Below are 18,401 nucleotides of genomic sequence, written 5' to 3'. Positions count from 1 at the left end.
GGCGACGATACGTGAAGGGTAAAACTCGCTACATTTACCTCGTTATGTGCGCGAGGTGAAGGAGCGTAAGGCGCGCATTAGTGTACGGGAAAACATCATCGGCGCGCCGCCCCCTCCAGACGGGGTTTTGGCGCCCCCTCTGGTGCTGCGCCCCTATGCGTTGCATACCCTGCATACCCACTTTTTGCGCCACTGCAGGACACAGAATGTGAATGGTAAGTAATCTTCACAAAATTACACAGTTTAGCAGCTACTAAAGTGTCCACCCTGTTTCAAAGAAGAAATTTTACACAACTTATGAAGACAGTCACATATTTTGTCTGCCGCGATCCCCGGTAGCATATTGTGCTAATAATGTTATATTATATCATATTATATGATATAATATATCATATTATATATTATATATTATATCATAATGTTAGCACTAGGTCAGTGGTTCTTAACCTTTTACCGAACCCACCAGTTTCATATGCACACTCACCTGAAACCTTCTGTAGTGATAAATAAAATATGATTTTTTTCCCCTAATTCAAGACATAGGTAACCCAACTAGAATCTAGTTGGGTCACCTCAAGCTCACTAAGTCTTCTTAAAAGGTAGAGTTTCTGAGAACAATTCCTCAAGATATAGTCTGTTTCCAGCAAAGTTCCATTGATTGTCCAGGAACGACCCAAGGTATTTAAAATTTGCCACAGTTTCAACAGGTTGGTTATCGAGAGAAACTGGTCTTGTTTAGATCATTTAATCAGCTCTACATTCTTAAAAGAATGAAAAACTAATAATAAATAATAAAGACTTTCCAGTATTCTGATTTAGTAATATAATTATATTAGTTGAGTTACTAACGCCACTAGAGGCAGTAGAGGCAATACCAACACTGAAAAGATGCAACTAAGGAGCAGATTTAGAAGTACACCGAAAGCTACAGAATTTGGTAAAAACCATAGACATTAATACGTAGACCCCTCATGGAGCGCAGAGTCGTACGTAAAAGCGTCCGCCATCTTCTATGTAGCAGCAGGGCAATCGGAGCTCCTTACGTTCTGTGTGGACTTGTTTCAACCGTTTTACGAAACAAACTTGATTCATTAGGATTACCTTCACCAGATAAGGATGAAAGATCAGAATTACTTGACTTTACAGCCAGGAATTCACTTCTCAACAACTGGAAAATATTTCCTATGTAGCTAAATTGGCCCAAAATAACCGCTGATTGTTCATTAAAAACCCAGAGGAAAGATCAGTCAGGATCAGAGCTGGAGCTGCTGTTCTTCAGTCTGTTTCCTAGCTCAGCTTCACCATGTTGGTATTTAGCTATAAAGATGCTACGAGTCAGAGCCCAACATGCTGAAAATGTCTTTTTCTGAATATGAAAGAAACATATACGAAACATATATCGTATGTATTTTCCATTACACTTTTGGATAATTTATCTTTTATACTTGGCTTTAGCCTGTGAACCAGGACGTCTCAGAAGTCATTGGAGTTCTCCTAGTGTGACCAGCAGACTGAAGCCCTGCCTGTGGCCAGTGTTCCCAGTATAATGAATAAATATTTTATTCTTTCACTTTTTGTGTATTTTTAAATATCTCAATCTGAAGTATTAGTGTATTAATGTAGCTTATGTAATGAAATAAAAAATAATTTACTCTGTTAGAATTATTTTCACTCTTTGCTGTCAATAGCAGACTTGACATACTGTAATAAATATTTTTTCTCTGGAAAAAGGTAAGAAAAATATGTAGTTTAATGTTTGACAATGACTGATTTATAAATCAAAAATCATTTCTCAATAACGTACAAAAAATAAATACAGGAAAATTATTTGTATCTTGTCTTGAAATGTTAAATGTACATTAAATTATGGAATTATGTAAATATATTCTTTAATAAAACCCTGTAAAAGTGTGTCTTTCCATCAATTTCAATATAAAAAATATCAGAATCATTTCTATCAAATAAAACATTACGCTCTTTATTCAGAAATGCCCCCAAAACAATTAAATAATCACATCAAAAGTTAGAAACTCTGTCTTTAGTAATTTCTTTGATTGCCAAATATATTCATTCATCCATCCATCCATTTTCTTTACACCCTTGTCCCTTAGTTGGGTCGGGGGAGGTGCTGGTGCCTATCTCCAGCTAACGTTCCGGGCGAGAGTCTTAACGTTCCGGCCACGACAATGGACAAGGGAACCAACAAGTTCATGTCATCTTTTTTTTGGACAACATCAAGGTGTTTTAGCCACGCGATGCCTCCAACATTGTGCGCATCGTAGCTAAATGCTACCAGTCAATGAGAAAAACAGCAGATTCTCACACCCTCAGCATAAATATAACCGTGGACAAGATCACTGATGCCTATTGTTCTTGCAAGGCTGGGTAAGTCGGACATTCATGGTTTTGAGGTTTCGAATGTGCCTAGAACTTATACACAGTACTCTGTGCTAGCGTGACTAACACGATTACAGTTTAGTAAAAGCTAGCGTGGCTAACACGATTACAGTTTAGTAAAAGCTAGCGTGGCTAACACGATTACAGTTTAGTAAAAAGCCTTTTCAGGTGAAATAAAATCTKTAATGTATGTCAGATACGGTACACATTGCATATTGATCTGTTCAGCTAACGTAAAGCTGTAAYAGACAGGCTTCAGGATGTAGAAGTTGTATCGGTACTGCCATTATGCTGTACTTGGCTAAAAGGTTTTCATAATGGATGTGTTTATTATTGACTCTATTTTTTTCATTCAAAGAAAGCAAAGTAATAATACTTACGCCAGCAGACACTTTGTTCTTATTGATCCTATGACGGTTGTGCTGCGGTTGAGCTGCAAATGCGGTCGTGCACAAGCTTTAATCCAAGCAAGGCTTTCCGTTTCCATTTTTTTGAGTCCTGACTCAAAAACTTTCTGTCGGTCTGGTAGTCCACAATGTACATTAGCATGAGTTTGTGAGACGGTAAGGCACGTGATAGCTGCGCTGTGACTTAAAATGGGCATTAGCCAATGAAACGCAGACCCTGTGGTAAGGTCCATTAAAGACACAAGTTCAAATCCATGCTGAGAGTGGAACTCCTTCAATCAGGGCTCCTCCGCAGCTCTGAATGGCTAAGCAATGTAACGTGATCCTCTGCAGCAAGTGATGGCAAAGCGGAGCGCGTCATCACAACTTTACACAAGTGTGTCTTTACCTCCGCGGCAGAGGCTCCGTTGAACCCCTGAGACCGACTCATCGAACCCCAGGGTTATCTAGTTTATGCACTAGATAAAGTGCATAAACTAGGCTTGTATAATATTCGCCTGTCTTTATGTTCGTTAACCAGCGCAACTCTGTCGAGTGGCATTAAGCATGGAAAATACCAAATGTATCTGGAGGAAATATGTATTAAAAACTCTTGTGTAATCCTCTCTCTCTCTCTGCGTGTGTGTGTATTTCTCCAAGTCAGTTTATTTATTATCAACGCATAAGCATGCATTAGTTTTATGCATGCTTATGTAATGATACATTATAAGCAGACAATGTAATGATACATTGTAATAAAAATACAAAAATTACCACTAACATTCTGGCAGAAGTAATAAGTTTATATCAGAGCTTTTTTTTTGCATCTGGAACACATTAAAAGCGAATTATCAAATTTGCTTTATTCCCTGTTAACGTTCAGTTATTTCTCCCTTTTTCATTCTCACTGCAGGTGGAGCTGGACTGGAGTTCTGTTTGGCTTTGGTGGCTTCGTGGACAGAGATATCGGCTGAGCTAAAGCGGCTAACAATGCAACATTTTCCCTCTGCTATCATAAACTTAGCTTTTCTTCAGCATGGAAAATACTCCTACATCAGTAACTGTTTGTTATTTTGACATCAACGCTTTCCTGGTGGCCAACTGATCCTCTTAACCAATGTATCAGAACCACCTGGACTGAGCTGGTTTCGTCAGAGGGAGCTAAAACTTCTCGATAAAATGACTTCCCATATTTTACGATGTTCTTCTGGTAAAATAGCATCTTATGATTCTAATATGACTGCATTCTCATAATTAAAAAGTACTTGTGACCTGGCCATAACACTCCATTATACAACTCACAAGAGGAATGATAGAAATAAAGCCACTTTGTAAAAGTATTTTGTTTTAGAAAATATATTGAGGGTGACTAAAATTAAATCTGTTATGAAAAAACTGTTCAGTCATATCATCCAGCCTTATTCAGTATAATACTGAATTATTTTACTAACTGCATATTACCTAATATTCAGATTTCTTTGCTGGTATTACTTGAAAGTGTTTCATTTTAATATCTCACATGAAGGCTGAATTACATGCAAATACTTCACATAATGTTACAACTGAGATAAGGGAAAAAGGTTTACATTTTATTGTAAGTCCAAACAGTATAACAAAATGAACAATGAATATATATAATACACTTCCCAGCAGTTACTCGGAGGTCAAACTTGTTTGTCTTTACTGGTGATGAAAACTCGTCACTCTGGAGGAGAGAGGAAGAGCAGCTCAGCCCAGTCCAGGATCACTGCAGTGTTAGGGTAGCTGCTTAAAGTCTGCAGGTAGATTTTTGCGTATCTGGTCCTCCGGTTTTCAGATCTTAATTGTAAATAAAAAGTTAGTCAATGTTATGATGATCCAGCTGACTGTGGACTGATGGTCACTGTACTGGCCAGCAAGGTGCAGGTGCTTGGATCCAAGGGAAATATGTGTTTTTAACACATGTAACAGTTTTTGACACATTTAACAACAGGAAAGTCTCAAGGGGTCGATGGAGTGAAGTTGATGTGAGTTCTTCTCCGTCCTGGGTGAACATCATAGAGAGTCTTATTCATGGCTCAGAAACGCATCAAGAAGCTTTATGACGCAAACCTGAAAAACAAAAATAAAACAAAAATACGAGTAAGTGATGATATTTACCTAGACAACATAATGAAAACCCAATAGGCCCTAAAATAAGACCAAATACACCTAGCCCTTAAAAGCAACACTTACAGAACACCATAGAAAGTGAAAGTTTTTATGTTTAACTTTATTAATCCCCAGTGGTTGTTTTAGATATACAATGACATCCCATTTATGTCAGAAGGATGTACACAATGTCCATTTGGGGACTAGTAGTCAAAAGTTTGTTTTACCTACACTGCAAAAATATAAAATCTTACCAAACATGTTTGTCTAGTTTGTAGAGCAAATATCTCAGTGCACTTGGGGTTAGATTTACTGAAACGTACATGTGAAAATGTCTTGTGAAAAAACATGCCTTTGCCACAAATATATTTTATCAGTATTTTAAGTTATTTTAAGTACATAATATTCAAGAATTATGTACTTAAAATAAGGTCATATATCTTGCAAGTAATAATGTGTGTTTTATTTCTGGTATACTGAGATTTTTTGTACTAGAACATAGACAAAAGAAACTTGGTAGGGCTCTATGTTTTTGAAGTAGCTAAAGACATCAACTCATTGGGAAAGATGCAAGACCTGAATATTCATCAAATCCACTCTGGTAGCTGACGTTGTTGGTAAAGTCAGAAGTCCATACTCTTGTAAATTAATGAACTTTTAAAGTGTCCCTTCCCAGGCATCTTCTGCAGCCATATAAAGAGATATTCTGCTGAGTTTACTCAGAGTGATTCCAGGTTTCTACGTTACGATTGGTGAACATTTGACTTTTCACTTATCAGGTATCTTGAGGTCACCCAAAGCCTTCCGAAAGGTTTGAGTTAGATCATAACAAGATTGTGGTTGATTGTGTGATGTGGCTGTGCAACACACAAATATAAACGCAGACAAAACGGAAAATAGATTCCGCCCCAGGTGCCCAGTGTTCTCTGTCTTTTTTCTCCACCCACAGAGGGACTTTTCACAGTCAAGTAGAGCAGAGCATCGGCATCTGTGTGTATGGAACAGAGAGAGGGTGTGAGACATGAACTCTTCCTAAGGACACCACAGGGGGGCATCCGTTTTTCAAAACTACAATAAATTCCTTAAGGTTACATTTACTAAAGAATCGTTACATTTACTAAAGAATCAATAGCACATTTGCATGTAAAACAATGTCTTTATACCATCTGTGACTTGAAGTTCACATAGCAACTGATGGGTTTTCAGGGTTTATTTTTTAGTCCAGTCTAAAAAACTGGACTAGTATATTTATTGTATATTTAACATGCCTCTATAAATATTGGTTTCCTTTTTCCTGCGCTCTATAAAAAGACTATCGATAACTTCGCAGTGAACTAAATCTCATCTTTCCTAGAGCATAGTCAAATCAGACTGTCAGAAGTTTCCGAACCTTTGAGCTAGTCACCCAGAGGAAGAAATTCCACTTCTCTGTCCGTCTCATTTGACTGTGGTTATGCCTTTCTCTCTCTCAACATTTCTTTCTCTCTCAGCTCGGTAAAACTCGTCACTTTCCGATTATCAAATTCCGGAACAGAAAACCAAATATGGAATACGGGGTGTGTCCCTATCAACCGGATTCGACCTTTTATGGGTTCAAAAGCCAAACCTCAAATCTCTTATTTTGATATTTTGTGCAACTAAATCAGAGTCATACTGAAAAACAGCAGATGGGAACGGAGAACAGGTGTTAGCAGAGTTCTCGCTCTGCTGTTAGAGTTTTTAGGAGCATCGGTATCGACATCCACAGCAAGTGGAAAAAAAAACAACTTTATCTCTCCTGCAGCAGCGGGCTCTCCACTGAGAAGTAATTCCCTTTGAAATCGTCACGGAGCCGCCCAACCAATCAGAATTAGCTGCGCGTGAAGTCTCTAGCCCTCCCTGTCCATATTTGGGTAATGACGTAACAGTCACATTCAAAAGGTTCCCCATATATACATACTCGTGTCAGGGAGCCCGCTTCCGTCGCCAAAGCCAGTCAGCCAGTCCTAAACTTTGTCACATGAAGCGCAGCAGTAAAACGGAGCTCATCCTCACATAACCGCGGTGACCGACAGAGACATGCAGTGGTGACCCCTGCGCGGCCGGGTCCACGCTCTTAATAGGCTCCAAGACAAACAACAAAGAAGAAAAAGAGTCAGAGAGAGAGAGAGAGGTGAGCGCACGATGACAGCTAAAACTCTGGAGAAAGTGCCGGTGAATCTAGGAGGGTTCGTGCATCCTGTGGCAGACGGCGTGTACTCTGTGGATGACATCGCCGCCAGTCTGCCGACCTCTGTGGCCATCTTTCCCGACCTAGGAGCACATTACGACCAGATGAATGTGGCAGCAGGTACGACAGACATGTCAGACAGATCTCTCTTATTAGCTGGATATGTTTAGTAAACTGTTACAGACTTCTTCCAAAGTGTTTCTCGACAGAAAAAGATGAAATTCAAGTGTGCTCAGTCAGTTGTAGGTTGTAGCAAAATGTGTTGTGCGCGTGAGCAGGTGGGTGAATCATGGTTTGTTGTTGTCCGCAGACAGCCTGATGGGCGCTGACATGAACGCAGAGAAGCGCTCGGTGGAGCTCTCCTCCTTCTCCAGCGGCTTCTCCCAGCCCGCCTCCCATCGCAACCAGACCTTCACCTACATGGGGAAGTTCTCCATCGACTCCCAGTACCCAGGAAACTGGAACCCAGAGGGAGTCATTAACATCGTTTCGGGTATATTCAACGTGGCCCAGCCGCCTCCCCCTCCACCTCCTCCTTCCTCTTCAGCCTCTTCCTCCCCGGCTTCCTCTGGATCTCCTCATCACTTCTCCAGTGGAGCTTTAAGTTGCACCATGGCGGCTCAGAGCCAGGCCGACCTGGATCACCACCATCACCTGTACTCACCCCCTCCCCCTTACTCCTCCTCTGGCTGCGGGGAGGTGTACCAGGACCCCTCGGCTTTTTTGTCCACCTCTTCCTGTCCGATAGCCTCGTACCCTCCGCCCTCGTACTCATCACCTAAGCAGCCCAGCAGTTCAGACGTACCGGGCCTCTTACCCATCATCCCTGACTACTCCAGCTTCTTCCAGCCGGCCTGTCAGCGGGACATGCACCCTGCAACTATCCCAGATCGGAAGCCGTTCGTCCCGTGTCCTCTTGATACATTCCGAGTCCCCCCTCCCCTGACACCGCTGAACACTATCAGAAACTTTACTTTGGGAGCTCCGGGTGGCGGCGGCTCAGAAACAGGGCAGCCCCGGCTCTCCTCTGCCTACAGCCCCCAGAACCTGCCCCTCAGGCCGATCCTGCGGCCAAGAAAATACCCGAACAGACCCAGCAAAACGCCAGTCCACGAGCGGCCGTACCCGTGTCCGGCGGAGGGCTGTGACCGGCGCTTCTCCCGCTCCGACGAACTAACCAGGCACATCCGCATTCACACTGGCCACAAACCCTTCCAGTGTCGGATCTGCATGCGGAACTTCAGCCGCAGCGACCACCTCACAACGCATATCCGCACGCACACGGGAGAGAAGCCGTTCGCCTGCGACTACTGCGGCCGCAAGTTTGCTCGGAGCGACGAGAGAAAGAGACACACTAAGATCCACCTGCGGCAGAAGGAGAGGAAAGCGACCACGGTGTCCTCGACTGCCTCCTCTGGAAGCTCCGCGTTGGAGCGTCCGTCAGGCGGCATCAGTGCAGCCAGTGGGATTTGTTCCTAAGTCTGCTTTGAAAACTTGTTTCCCTTGGCTGCCTGACTCACACGAACTGCTTAAAGAACTCTGAGTATCAGTGTGAACGTTCTGGGAACGGGGAACCGAACACCGAATGAAGAACTTGTGCACAGTGGTGCACTAAGATGCACAGCCATGCTACTGAACTCACACAGATGTTTATACGAATGCACTTTGCCTGCACAGCCTACTGAAATATGAATAAGTATAAATATTTCCATTAAAAGGGGAGTCAGATATTCCCAACTCTTTGAACTGTGACACGGCCTGCGCTTGTACATGTAAAATAACGGCAATAATGTTTCAAAGGACGGAAGACACGTTTAAGTTATTTCATTTAATATGTCTGTTGATGAGTGTGTTTCTCCAGTGCCTTGCTGTGTCTTTTGTACACTGACTGATTCAAGGACGCTTCTAATGCAATGTAAATCTGCCCGATAATATGTAAAGTTGGAAAACATTCTATTTTTGTATTCGGTTTTGGTGTCGCTCCGAGTTTCCATTAATTGTTGCTCGTGTGTAAAAAGTCTGAGATGTAAATATATTGAAAGATAATAGAGTCGTTTGTTGTGATGTGTGTTTTAAGACTTATTAAATGTACGAGGATGAGAAACAAAAGCTGCTTTTATTCCTCATGACTGGAGCGCGACGCACCGCGCAGGCATGCAGAATAACAACGTCTCATCTGAATTTATACACACTTTTTGATGTTGGAAAGTTTTATTGGGCAAATCCCTCATTGCGTCATGTTTGGCATATCTGACTCAGAGTTTAGACCCACTCACTTTTTATTTTAGTGTCACCTCAGGTTATTATCAGACACTAATCTAGTAGGCAAACATGTTGAAGCTAGAAAGCAAAAAAAAAAAAAAAAAAAACTGAACGAATCCTCGCTTTGGCACAGAGAAGCAGGAACAAAGACTCTGGGACGGGGGGAGGGACAGATATTTCCAAAATTCCAAATATAGACACCCGATTATTTTAAGTATTCAAAAAATTGGTGATTACAGAAAAATGAGAACATATTTGTTTTCCATAAGTGCAATTTTCTCCAAACTTCAGTTCTGTATTTATCAATTTTCTCTTCTATTTGTCTACATGTTCCACAGTTGTTATCGCCAAGAATAATATCTGTTGCGAGAGACAAACATGGTCGGTCCACGATATGATTTTACCAAGAGGAACCGCAGACTTAGTTCTGCACAACCAAACTTCATTCAGTTATTTGTGGATTCAACTGGATATGTGTAACCAATGAAATATCACACTTGAAATGACTTCTTAAAATAAAAATAAAAACACTAAAAGCTGAGAATTTGCAAACATAAAAAGTCAAATCGTTTATTCAGAGGCTGAAAATAAAGACAGCCTGCGCGTCTTTTTCTGCTTTTTTTAGTAGAAAGACCTCTGAACTCACAAGGTGAATTTGAACAATATGAGCGTTTTAGCCATAAAATGATAAAAGCTTGTATTAAACAAATTATGAGTGTTGCATTTACAAACCGAATAATTTCTTGCTGCCTCTATTGAACTGCTTTAGCACTCATCAGTTTAACAGCATTTTGTTTGCAAATGCACACCTACACATACACTTACACATGCTGATTAAATATGATAAAACTCTATTTGAGAGACAGGTCTGCCATACCAGCTGCTCACCAGATTCTCACTGACTGACTGCTGTACACGCTGCTCTGCTGCACAGCAGCGGAGAAGCAGAGCCCATCATCAGAAATGCTTGATAACTTAATCTATTGAAGTTGAGTTCACACAAAACAGTTAAGCACTTGAAAGTGGTGACTGTACAGGGTTAACACGTCAGGACATTTCTGACGACTCCATTTCTGCTCAAGCAAACCTGCAAACCCAAGAGGAAGGTTTGAACATTTGTACAACTGATTTCTGCGAGAATAAAATAAAATAAAATATGATGACGCCATGTTCCTTTATTGTAGGTTGACAAATATAATCCTGTTGAATAGGCAGAAAAAAATTATTTTGCTTATAAAACTTTCAGATCAGTTTAAGAATACTGTTGGCCATGAAAAGGTCTTGATCCAACAGCTTATTCGCATATAACGTATAATGTAAAGATGTTCTTCCTATTTACTTTATGCAAAACTAAACAAATTTTATGAAATTTTTTAGGTTTGCAATACTTTAATTACAAAGTAAATTCATCTGTTTTTATCTGTTGCAAGTAGGCCTGTCGCAATAAACGATAAATCAATTAATCGGACGATAAAAAAAAACCTATCGAGATCATTTTAATTATCGTCTTTATCGTCTCTTCCTGCCTTTTTTTCTTTCTGTTGATGACGCTGAATGAAAAAGGCTCAGCTCCGGTGCTCTCCACTGACCCCCCCTTCCTCATTTCCTTAGTCTAATGTCCAGCGCACATTACACGAGTTGTCAGCCCATTTTCAAACCCTGAGAGACACCTTAGCCGACAGAAATCCCATATATAACGGTTCATCGGGTTCGTCATGCCGTGTGGTGTCCAGCACATGGGCACAAAATAACGGCTGCAAGTCCAGTTAACTAATTTTAAAATCAGGCATTAATCAATGCTTTACTAGAATCTACCTGTGATGCATGTGGCTATAGAGTCAGTGTAAAGTCCTAGCTGAATGAAAATAATTATAACCTATTTATGTTACGTTAACGAAGAACAGCTGAAAATCTACCGGGTTCATCAACTGCGGTAGCAATTTGGCTCCAACTCCTCCCCTTGTCATTTCTACATTATTTGCACGAAACGTTAAATAAATATTAATGTTGTTTCCACATATCATCTCCGATGTCTGCTGGACTTCGGGTTGCGCCGTGTCAGCTGTTTGGGATTTCCCTCCGTGATTTCCCCTCAGAAAGCAAGAGGAGAATCCGCGCTTTCGGATTGGCTACCTGTCACATTCAGCGTTAAGCTCCCAGTCGGGAAAACCCCCGATTTAGATCGGAGCGGCCACGACAATCTACCGTAACCCACCATACACCGCAGCATGATCGGTTAGATCGGCCAACGATCTAAGATTGTCATAAGGGGAAAATAGGGGCAAAAAAATTGTGTAGTGTGAACTATTGCATTAGGTAGTCGGATGTGCCCGTTTTCTCTATTTAAATCTAGTGATTACTGAAGGGCAATATAGTATACAGAGTTCATATCTGCACTCTTTTGGTTGAATGCAGTATTTATCTCCACTTTGGCTTTATGTTGTTTAGTTTTTATTCAAGTACGTTTTTTGTTAATGGAGACTGAGAATCCATTTTATTTTTGTTTTTGGTTGTTTTGTTTATTTAGTTTATCAGTTCCAGTGTTACGTGTTATTTTGAAAATAAATATCAGGAAATCACATGTATTATTAGTCATTTCCATTAAATCAGTGTCAAAAGGTCTTGAAACAATATTATCGTTTATTGCAATAATTTATTTAGACAATTAATCATCCAGCAAAATTTGTTATCGTGACAGGCTTAGTTGCAAGTGATTCTTTTGAGACAGTTAGTTAATATGTGACAGTAGGAATGGCCAACAAGATCTCCATCAATGCATTAAGATGTTTTAGGTGAAAAGGTTGAACCTAAAGCTTCATCTAATCAGTCAGTTCATCAACAATGAGCCTATACTTTCAGAGCAGTCGAGCTCCTGTTAGCTAGTTTTTGGCATTTACATTTCCACATATGAAACTGCACCATGAGTGAGTTTTATGTTCATTTTCCTGACCATCCTGCTCTGCCTGAGGCTGCAGCCTTGCATTTGATTGTTTTGCTGAGTAAAAGTGAACAGATTAGGAGTGCAGTGATTGCAGTTTTTTGACCGATCTTTGATGACCAATCTTTAAAAAGACCTGACCAGCCAATTCAGATTTTAACTGCTACTATTTTTTGTCTGAAACGTCGCTAAATATAACAAGAAAGTTGCTGAGTTGGTGACAGTGGGGTTACTATTGTTAATTACAAATGTGCAGACCTGACCTGGTGGGCCGATCTGTCAGTCCAAACTCTCTCAACAGAGAGAAAGAGGACAGATGTTGACTCTTACAACTTTGTTTAGGTAAGTAAAATCGGTGGATAGTATCCGTTTCACATGTAAGTATTGGCCAATCACCCATCTCCCAAAATTAAGGAAATCGGCACAGATGAATCAGATGGCTATGGTGGCCAACAGGTGCAAGACCTTACCACAGGGTCTGCGTTTCATTGGCTAATGCCCATTTGACGTCACTGCGCAGCTATCACGTGCCTTACCGTCTCACAAACTCATGCTAATGTACATTGTAGACTACCAGACCGACAGAAAGTTTTTGCGTCAGGACTCGAAAAAAAATTGTTCTCCGTCAGTGGGGTATGTGTACAGGCGATGTCAGGTTTCCTGATCGTGTTTGTGGAACTAAAATTCACAGATTTACAAAATCTGAAACGGAAAGTCTTGCTTGGATTAAAGCTTGTGCACGACCGCATTTGCAGCTCAACCGCAGCTCAACCATCATAGGATCAATAAAAACAAAGGATTGTCTGCTGGCGTAAGTATTATTGCTTTGCTTTCTTTGTGTTTAGTGAATGAAAAAATAAAGTCAATAAACACATCCATTATGAAAACCTTTTAGCCAAGTACAGCATAATGGCWTTACCGATACAACTTCTACATCCTGAAGCCTGTATGTTACAGCCTTACGTTAGCTGAACAGATCAATATGCAATGTGTACCATATCTGACATACATTAAATATTTTATTTCACCTGAAAAGGCTTTTTACTAAACTGTAATCGTGTTAGCCGAAACTGAAACTGTTGAATTTAACATTAAATACACCTTTCTCAACAGGTGAGGGCGCACTTTTTCCGTCTATAATCAGGCATTTAAGCGACTTGAAGCCATTCCTCCCTCCCTGGCACCTCCAGACCCGGGGCAGCCGCGCCCCCAGCCCGCCCCTATAGCTCCGCCCCTGTGTCTATGATGCAGACCCTAAATTTGGACACAGCTGTTTTTTGTTCGACTCCCTCTACTGGTCTGGAGCACTTCCGTTTTCAGCACTTTTTGTTTGCATCTTTTCTTTTGTTTGCTGCATTTCATTTGTGGTTGTAGTCATTTTTCTTTGCGTCTCTTTATTTGTTTGCTGCATTTCATTTGCTTTTTGTTTGCATCTTTTTTGTTTGCTGCATTTGTTTGCATCTCTTTTTTGTTTGCTGCATTTGTTTGCGTCTCTTTTGTTTGCTGCATTTTATTTGCTTTTTGTTTGCATCATTTCTTCTTGTTTCCTGCATTTCATTTGTTTGCGTCTCTTTTTGTTTGCATATTTTCTTTGTTGCTGCGCATTTGCACCTGTCGGCCACTGTAGCTGGCCGATAAATCAGTGCCAAACTATCACTGCTTTCTTGGCCTGGTAAAACCAGCTCCTGGTTCTAAATATTTGTTTTGTCCAGAGGGTCTGGACTCAGGCTGGTGACAACAGATTGCTTCCTGGAAGCGTAGACTGTGTTAAGGTTTTAAATTTTACCCAACTGCAAACGTTTGCCTGTGAAGTATGTAATGTGCCCGTTCGACGTTAAGCTTACCAGAAAAAGTCCACTTATTGTGTTTCAGTGTTCACCCTCTTGTTTCTTAGTCCCATTAGAAATGCTGATGTATCTTCAGAATTAATTACTTATTGTGAGTGATCAGGAACATGGAAACAAATCTATTTATATTCATTCAAATGATTTGGCCTGACAGTGTGACCTGAGCATGAAGCAAACCTTTCCTTCATCCCAATAAGGCTGACGGGACCACAGAACTATATGCTACCGGATACGAACCGGGGTGGATCAGACTGGTAATGATGGAGGCATTCATTTGAAATAAGACAAAAGTTAAGAAGTGGAACGGTCAATCATAAAAGCTGATGGCCAATAAAGTTGCTGCATATTTATTACTCCATTTACACTCAACAGGAAAACAATAATTATGGCAGATATACAGAACTGTGTAGACTCAGAAGAAGGCACACAATAAGGTTAGGTAGCATACAGTAGCATGATAGGAATGATAGAGAGTCAAAGTAGCATTTTATGTCATTTCTAACACTTCATTAGGCTTTTAACATGCTGTCTCCGTCTGGATTGAGTCAAAATAAGTCAAGTGACAATACATCAAAACATCACAAAGCAGCAGCTTTCTGTTTTATCAAATAAACCATAACTATTTGGAAACCTTGATATATAAACAAGTTTAAGGTTTAACCAGGTTTTATAGAATGTAATGTGGGCACTTGGGAAGAAGGACTAAAAGTATTCAATAAAAATAGCATCATTGCTAGGTATACAAATATTCACAATAAGGCAGGAGCAAGCTTTGGCATAAAGACGTCACGATGCGGAGGTCCTCTGCAGCAGACTTCATGGGAAAAGCTACCACGTTTCTAACCATAACACATTATTCACACATTGTTTGGCAAATGACATTCATCTTTGTACAAGGTAATATATGATTCAAAGAAATATAATATCAGATAAGGAGTGTCCCTTCCTGGCCACCTTCCAGACCTTTTCCTGTATAGTTCAGGAGCAGAGTGTTCCAGCTGATTCTCACTTCATAGGTGGATTCTCTGGAATGGCTACAGAAAGTCAGAATTCCTGGTAGATGGATGAGTGCATCTCTGGGTATTGTTCCAGTAGGAGGGGTGTGGCTCAGATCGAGACTACAGGGCCTGGGTAAGGTTCCCCCCCACACCAGAAGTCCTCCGGCTGGGGGATTTCAAAAAGCCATCCTTCATTCTCCTTGTCTCCCAGCTGCTCCTGGTCGACCTTTGCACCCGTCACCGGCTCGGCCTCGCTCCGCAGGACTCTGTAATAGTGACAGTCCCGGCCGTCGTCCGGGTTGTAGGGAGGAGCCAGGATGTCCAGGAAAGCAGCCGGTCCGTCCACTGCATCGATCTGGTGGAGGTTATCCCGTACGGGCGTGAGGAGGCATGGCCCGCTGTTCTCAGAGTATTCAGCCACGGAGCGGAGCACGGAGCGCCACACCACCGCCGTCTGCAGCGGAGCCAGGGCCGGCTCCAGACGAGGTGGGACAGGAAGACTGTTCTCCAGCTTGTCCAAACACCTGACGTTCACCTTTCCATACAGGACCTGTGCAGATGACAGAAAACTGTCAGGATTAACGGTAAAAACTTCAATTTCCAATTCTTCCTTTGAGTCTACCTTTCAGCGCAGCAAAGAACATTTCTTTTAGAGTCCGTGACTGAAGTTATTAATATGATGCAAAAACAGGGAAGTTTCAGCCTGATCCCAAGTATCAGCCTGGGGTTCAGATCACAGTAATTCTGACTGACCTGCATCAGAGTCTGACTCAGTCATGTGACCCTCCTGTCCAACAACATAAAAGCTGGAAATTATAACATCTGTAAGGTGCCAGAAAACTATGATGGAATCTGAAAACTAGTGTTGCTAACATGTTTCAAACATAAAGTAAAATCAAGTCAGTCAACAAGTGATGAACGATAATGATATTGACACAAGCATCACTATCGATCCAACAAATAAAACTAGGCTGATTTTAACAACCAATATTTATTTCCATCTTGTTGCTGCTTGTTTCTGGAGGGGGAGGGAATGAGGTTTGTCATGTGATCATAAAGTCCGCTGTTGTTTTTTTTCAAGGTGTGAAATGGGAAGTGAAATATATGTTATCGTCCATAACAGCAATATTAATATTGTACCAAATTTTAATATTGGTGCATCCCTACAATCATTTCAAACACTTTTGAGATGAAGTATTAGATAAGAAAGACTTTAACTCAAATTCTGTGCCGTAAAAACACAGGTTTTCAGACTGAGATGGTGTATCTGTTATTATAAATGCATGAATGAATGAAAGACACCAGCAGGAGGAGCCCATCTGGTGAGAGTTTTTTTTTAATCAACAATAATTCTTATATCATTTTTGTCCAACATGTATGACATCCAAAAGCAGAAATTCTCTCCAAACTTTTGTAACATGTCATACAATTGTAAACATTTCACAAATAGTGCTGAAAAATCACCTAACACATAAACTCCACATGTATCTCATGTCAGAAAGATTGCTATAAACTATTAAAGTAAAAGGAACAACATAATTCCTTATAAATGTGCTAAGCTTCTGTGAATCTTTGTTGATTGTTCTGGTATTGGACACAAAATAGCTAAGTTGGGGTTTTCTGCCTGACATACTCAGTCAGCCACTCTCAAATAATCTCCAACATTCATCACCATAATTATTCATAACATAAAATAGAAAAATATTAATAAATTAGGATATAGATATAGCCACTTTCAGAGAGCAAGAATTGAAGCATAGGTTCTATACATATGCAAAGGAGATTTATAATCCTTCAATAAAAACTAATAAATACTCATTAAACAAATGATGTACAAGTCTTATAAAAGCACAATTAAGTATTTTCGAATTAAATTTCTATTTGGTGCAAAAAATGTGGTTCGTCATCACCAGCTGCAACCCAAACATAATTTTAATGACTTTCACAACAGTTTGGCTAAATTAGCTACAACAATTAATGAAATTAATTAAGTACTTCTGAATGAAAATAATTATTCTCTGTGGCTCTTGTACTGTCAAGGACAACAGGTGTTAGAGGTAGTTCCGGAGGATTTGCCGTTTCCACAGATAAAGTTTACACATTAACGTACAATATAACCTTAGTGGTGGCTTTCAAAACAGGGTCATTTTGTTCTCAAAGCAGCATAAGATACATACAAGATGCATAAGATACATTTAACTCAGGTGGAGTTAAATGTTAAAAAGTGCTCAGGACAGACTGGCAGTGAGAGACCTTGAGCATCCCGTTCATTCCTGGGTGGTCATGGAGCGGGATGGAGGTCCCAGCCTTTAGCAAGAACACCCCCATGCTGAACACCTCCGTCTCGCAGATATGCATGTAGGTGACTGGGGGGCTCTGAGGTGCAGCTGCGCCGGAGCTCGGTTTGTTTTTCAGAGGAATAATTTTCAGGTCCTTGGCCCGGACGGAGGTCACTAAGGAGATGAGTTCATTGACCTTGTCCGCAACGACGCTTCCGTCCCCGTTGTTCGCAGATCTGCAGTCTTTAAACGTGATAAAGGCCTGCTTCGCTATTTTCTGGATCAGGGCAGTTTTGTTGTCTCGCGGCATTCTTGCTGCGGTGGGGGAAAAAAAACTAACGGTTACTAGGGAGTCCCTGCTCCGCTGTAAAAACAGCTGAAAAAGCCTCTCACACACCCTGTTGTCTCCGTGTGTCTCACAGCACTGCTCGGTCTGACTTCAGAAAAGACTAGATTGACGAGTTTACAATAACAGAAAATAATTCATGGTGATAATGTCAAATTTCACCGCCACATACTAGCTTCCCACATCACATTTTTCTTCGTCTCGCCCCCTATACGTCCAACCTCACGGGGCATGCGCATAACACGAAAAGCAACCTGGGATATGAAGTTCCATTAGAAAATAACAGGCCTAGATCGTGTCAGAATTTAACACTGAATCAGTATAGCTTATTGTTAAATTCTGAATAAATTGATTTGATTCTTCTTTTTAATAGGCTACCATTCTAATTTATGCCAAACGGGGAAAAAAATTTGCATTTCTGCTAATAACACTACATTTCCCAGTAGTCCTGAGGAGGCAACAGTTAGAGAGGGGAAGGCCAGACAGGCCATTGAACTCTCCGCCACCCTCCTAATAGACCAGTGTTTCTCAACCTTTTTTGGGCCAGCGCCCCCCTAGCCTTTATCCAGGTCCCTCACCGCCCCCACCAAAGAATTTGTAGGCTACTTT

The 18,401-nt window shown here is 40.9% G+C and overlaps 2 protein-coding genes across 2 annotated transcripts; one reads left to right on the top strand and one right to left on the bottom strand.

The window, feature by feature from the left end:
- Window positions 1–6,863: 6,863 nt before the first annotated feature.
- On the top strand, window positions 6,864–9,491 carry egr2b (early growth response 2b). Its single transcript, XM_008438220.2, has 2 exons — window positions 6,864–7,242; window positions 7,433–9,491. The coding sequence occupies exons 1-2, from the start codon at window positions 7,077–7,079 to the stop codon at window positions 8,599–8,601; spliced, it is 1,335 nt and encodes a 444-aa protein (XP_008436442.1). The 5' UTR covers window positions 6,864–7,076; the 3' UTR covers window positions 8,602–9,491.
- A 5,009-nt stretch (window positions 9,492–14,500) lies between these two features.
- adoa (2-aminoethanethiol (cysteamine) dioxygenase a) lies at window positions 14,501–18,020 on the bottom strand. The gene is made up of 2 exons (XM_017310633.1): window positions 17,421–18,020; window positions 14,501–15,717 (listed from the first exon to the last, which is right to left on the bottom strand). The coding sequence occupies exons 1-2, from the start codon at window positions 17,754–17,756 to the stop codon at window positions 15,277–15,279; spliced, it is 777 nt and encodes a 258-aa protein (XP_017166122.1). The 5' UTR covers window positions 17,757–18,020; the 3' UTR covers window positions 14,501–15,276.
- Window positions 18,021–18,401: the final 381 nt, after the last annotated feature.

The sequence above is a fragment of the Poecilia reticulata genome, linkage group LG19 (genome assembly GCF_000633615.1).
Source record: "Poecilia reticulata strain Guanapo linkage group LG19, Guppy_female_1.0+MT, whole genome shotgun sequence".
In the NCBI taxonomy this organism is placed as follows: Eukaryota; Metazoa; Chordata; class Actinopteri; order Cyprinodontiformes; family Poeciliidae; genus Poecilia; species Poecilia reticulata.
Note: the sequence above shows the minus strand (reverse complement) of the source record. Positions and strands in the feature narration are given on the sequence as shown.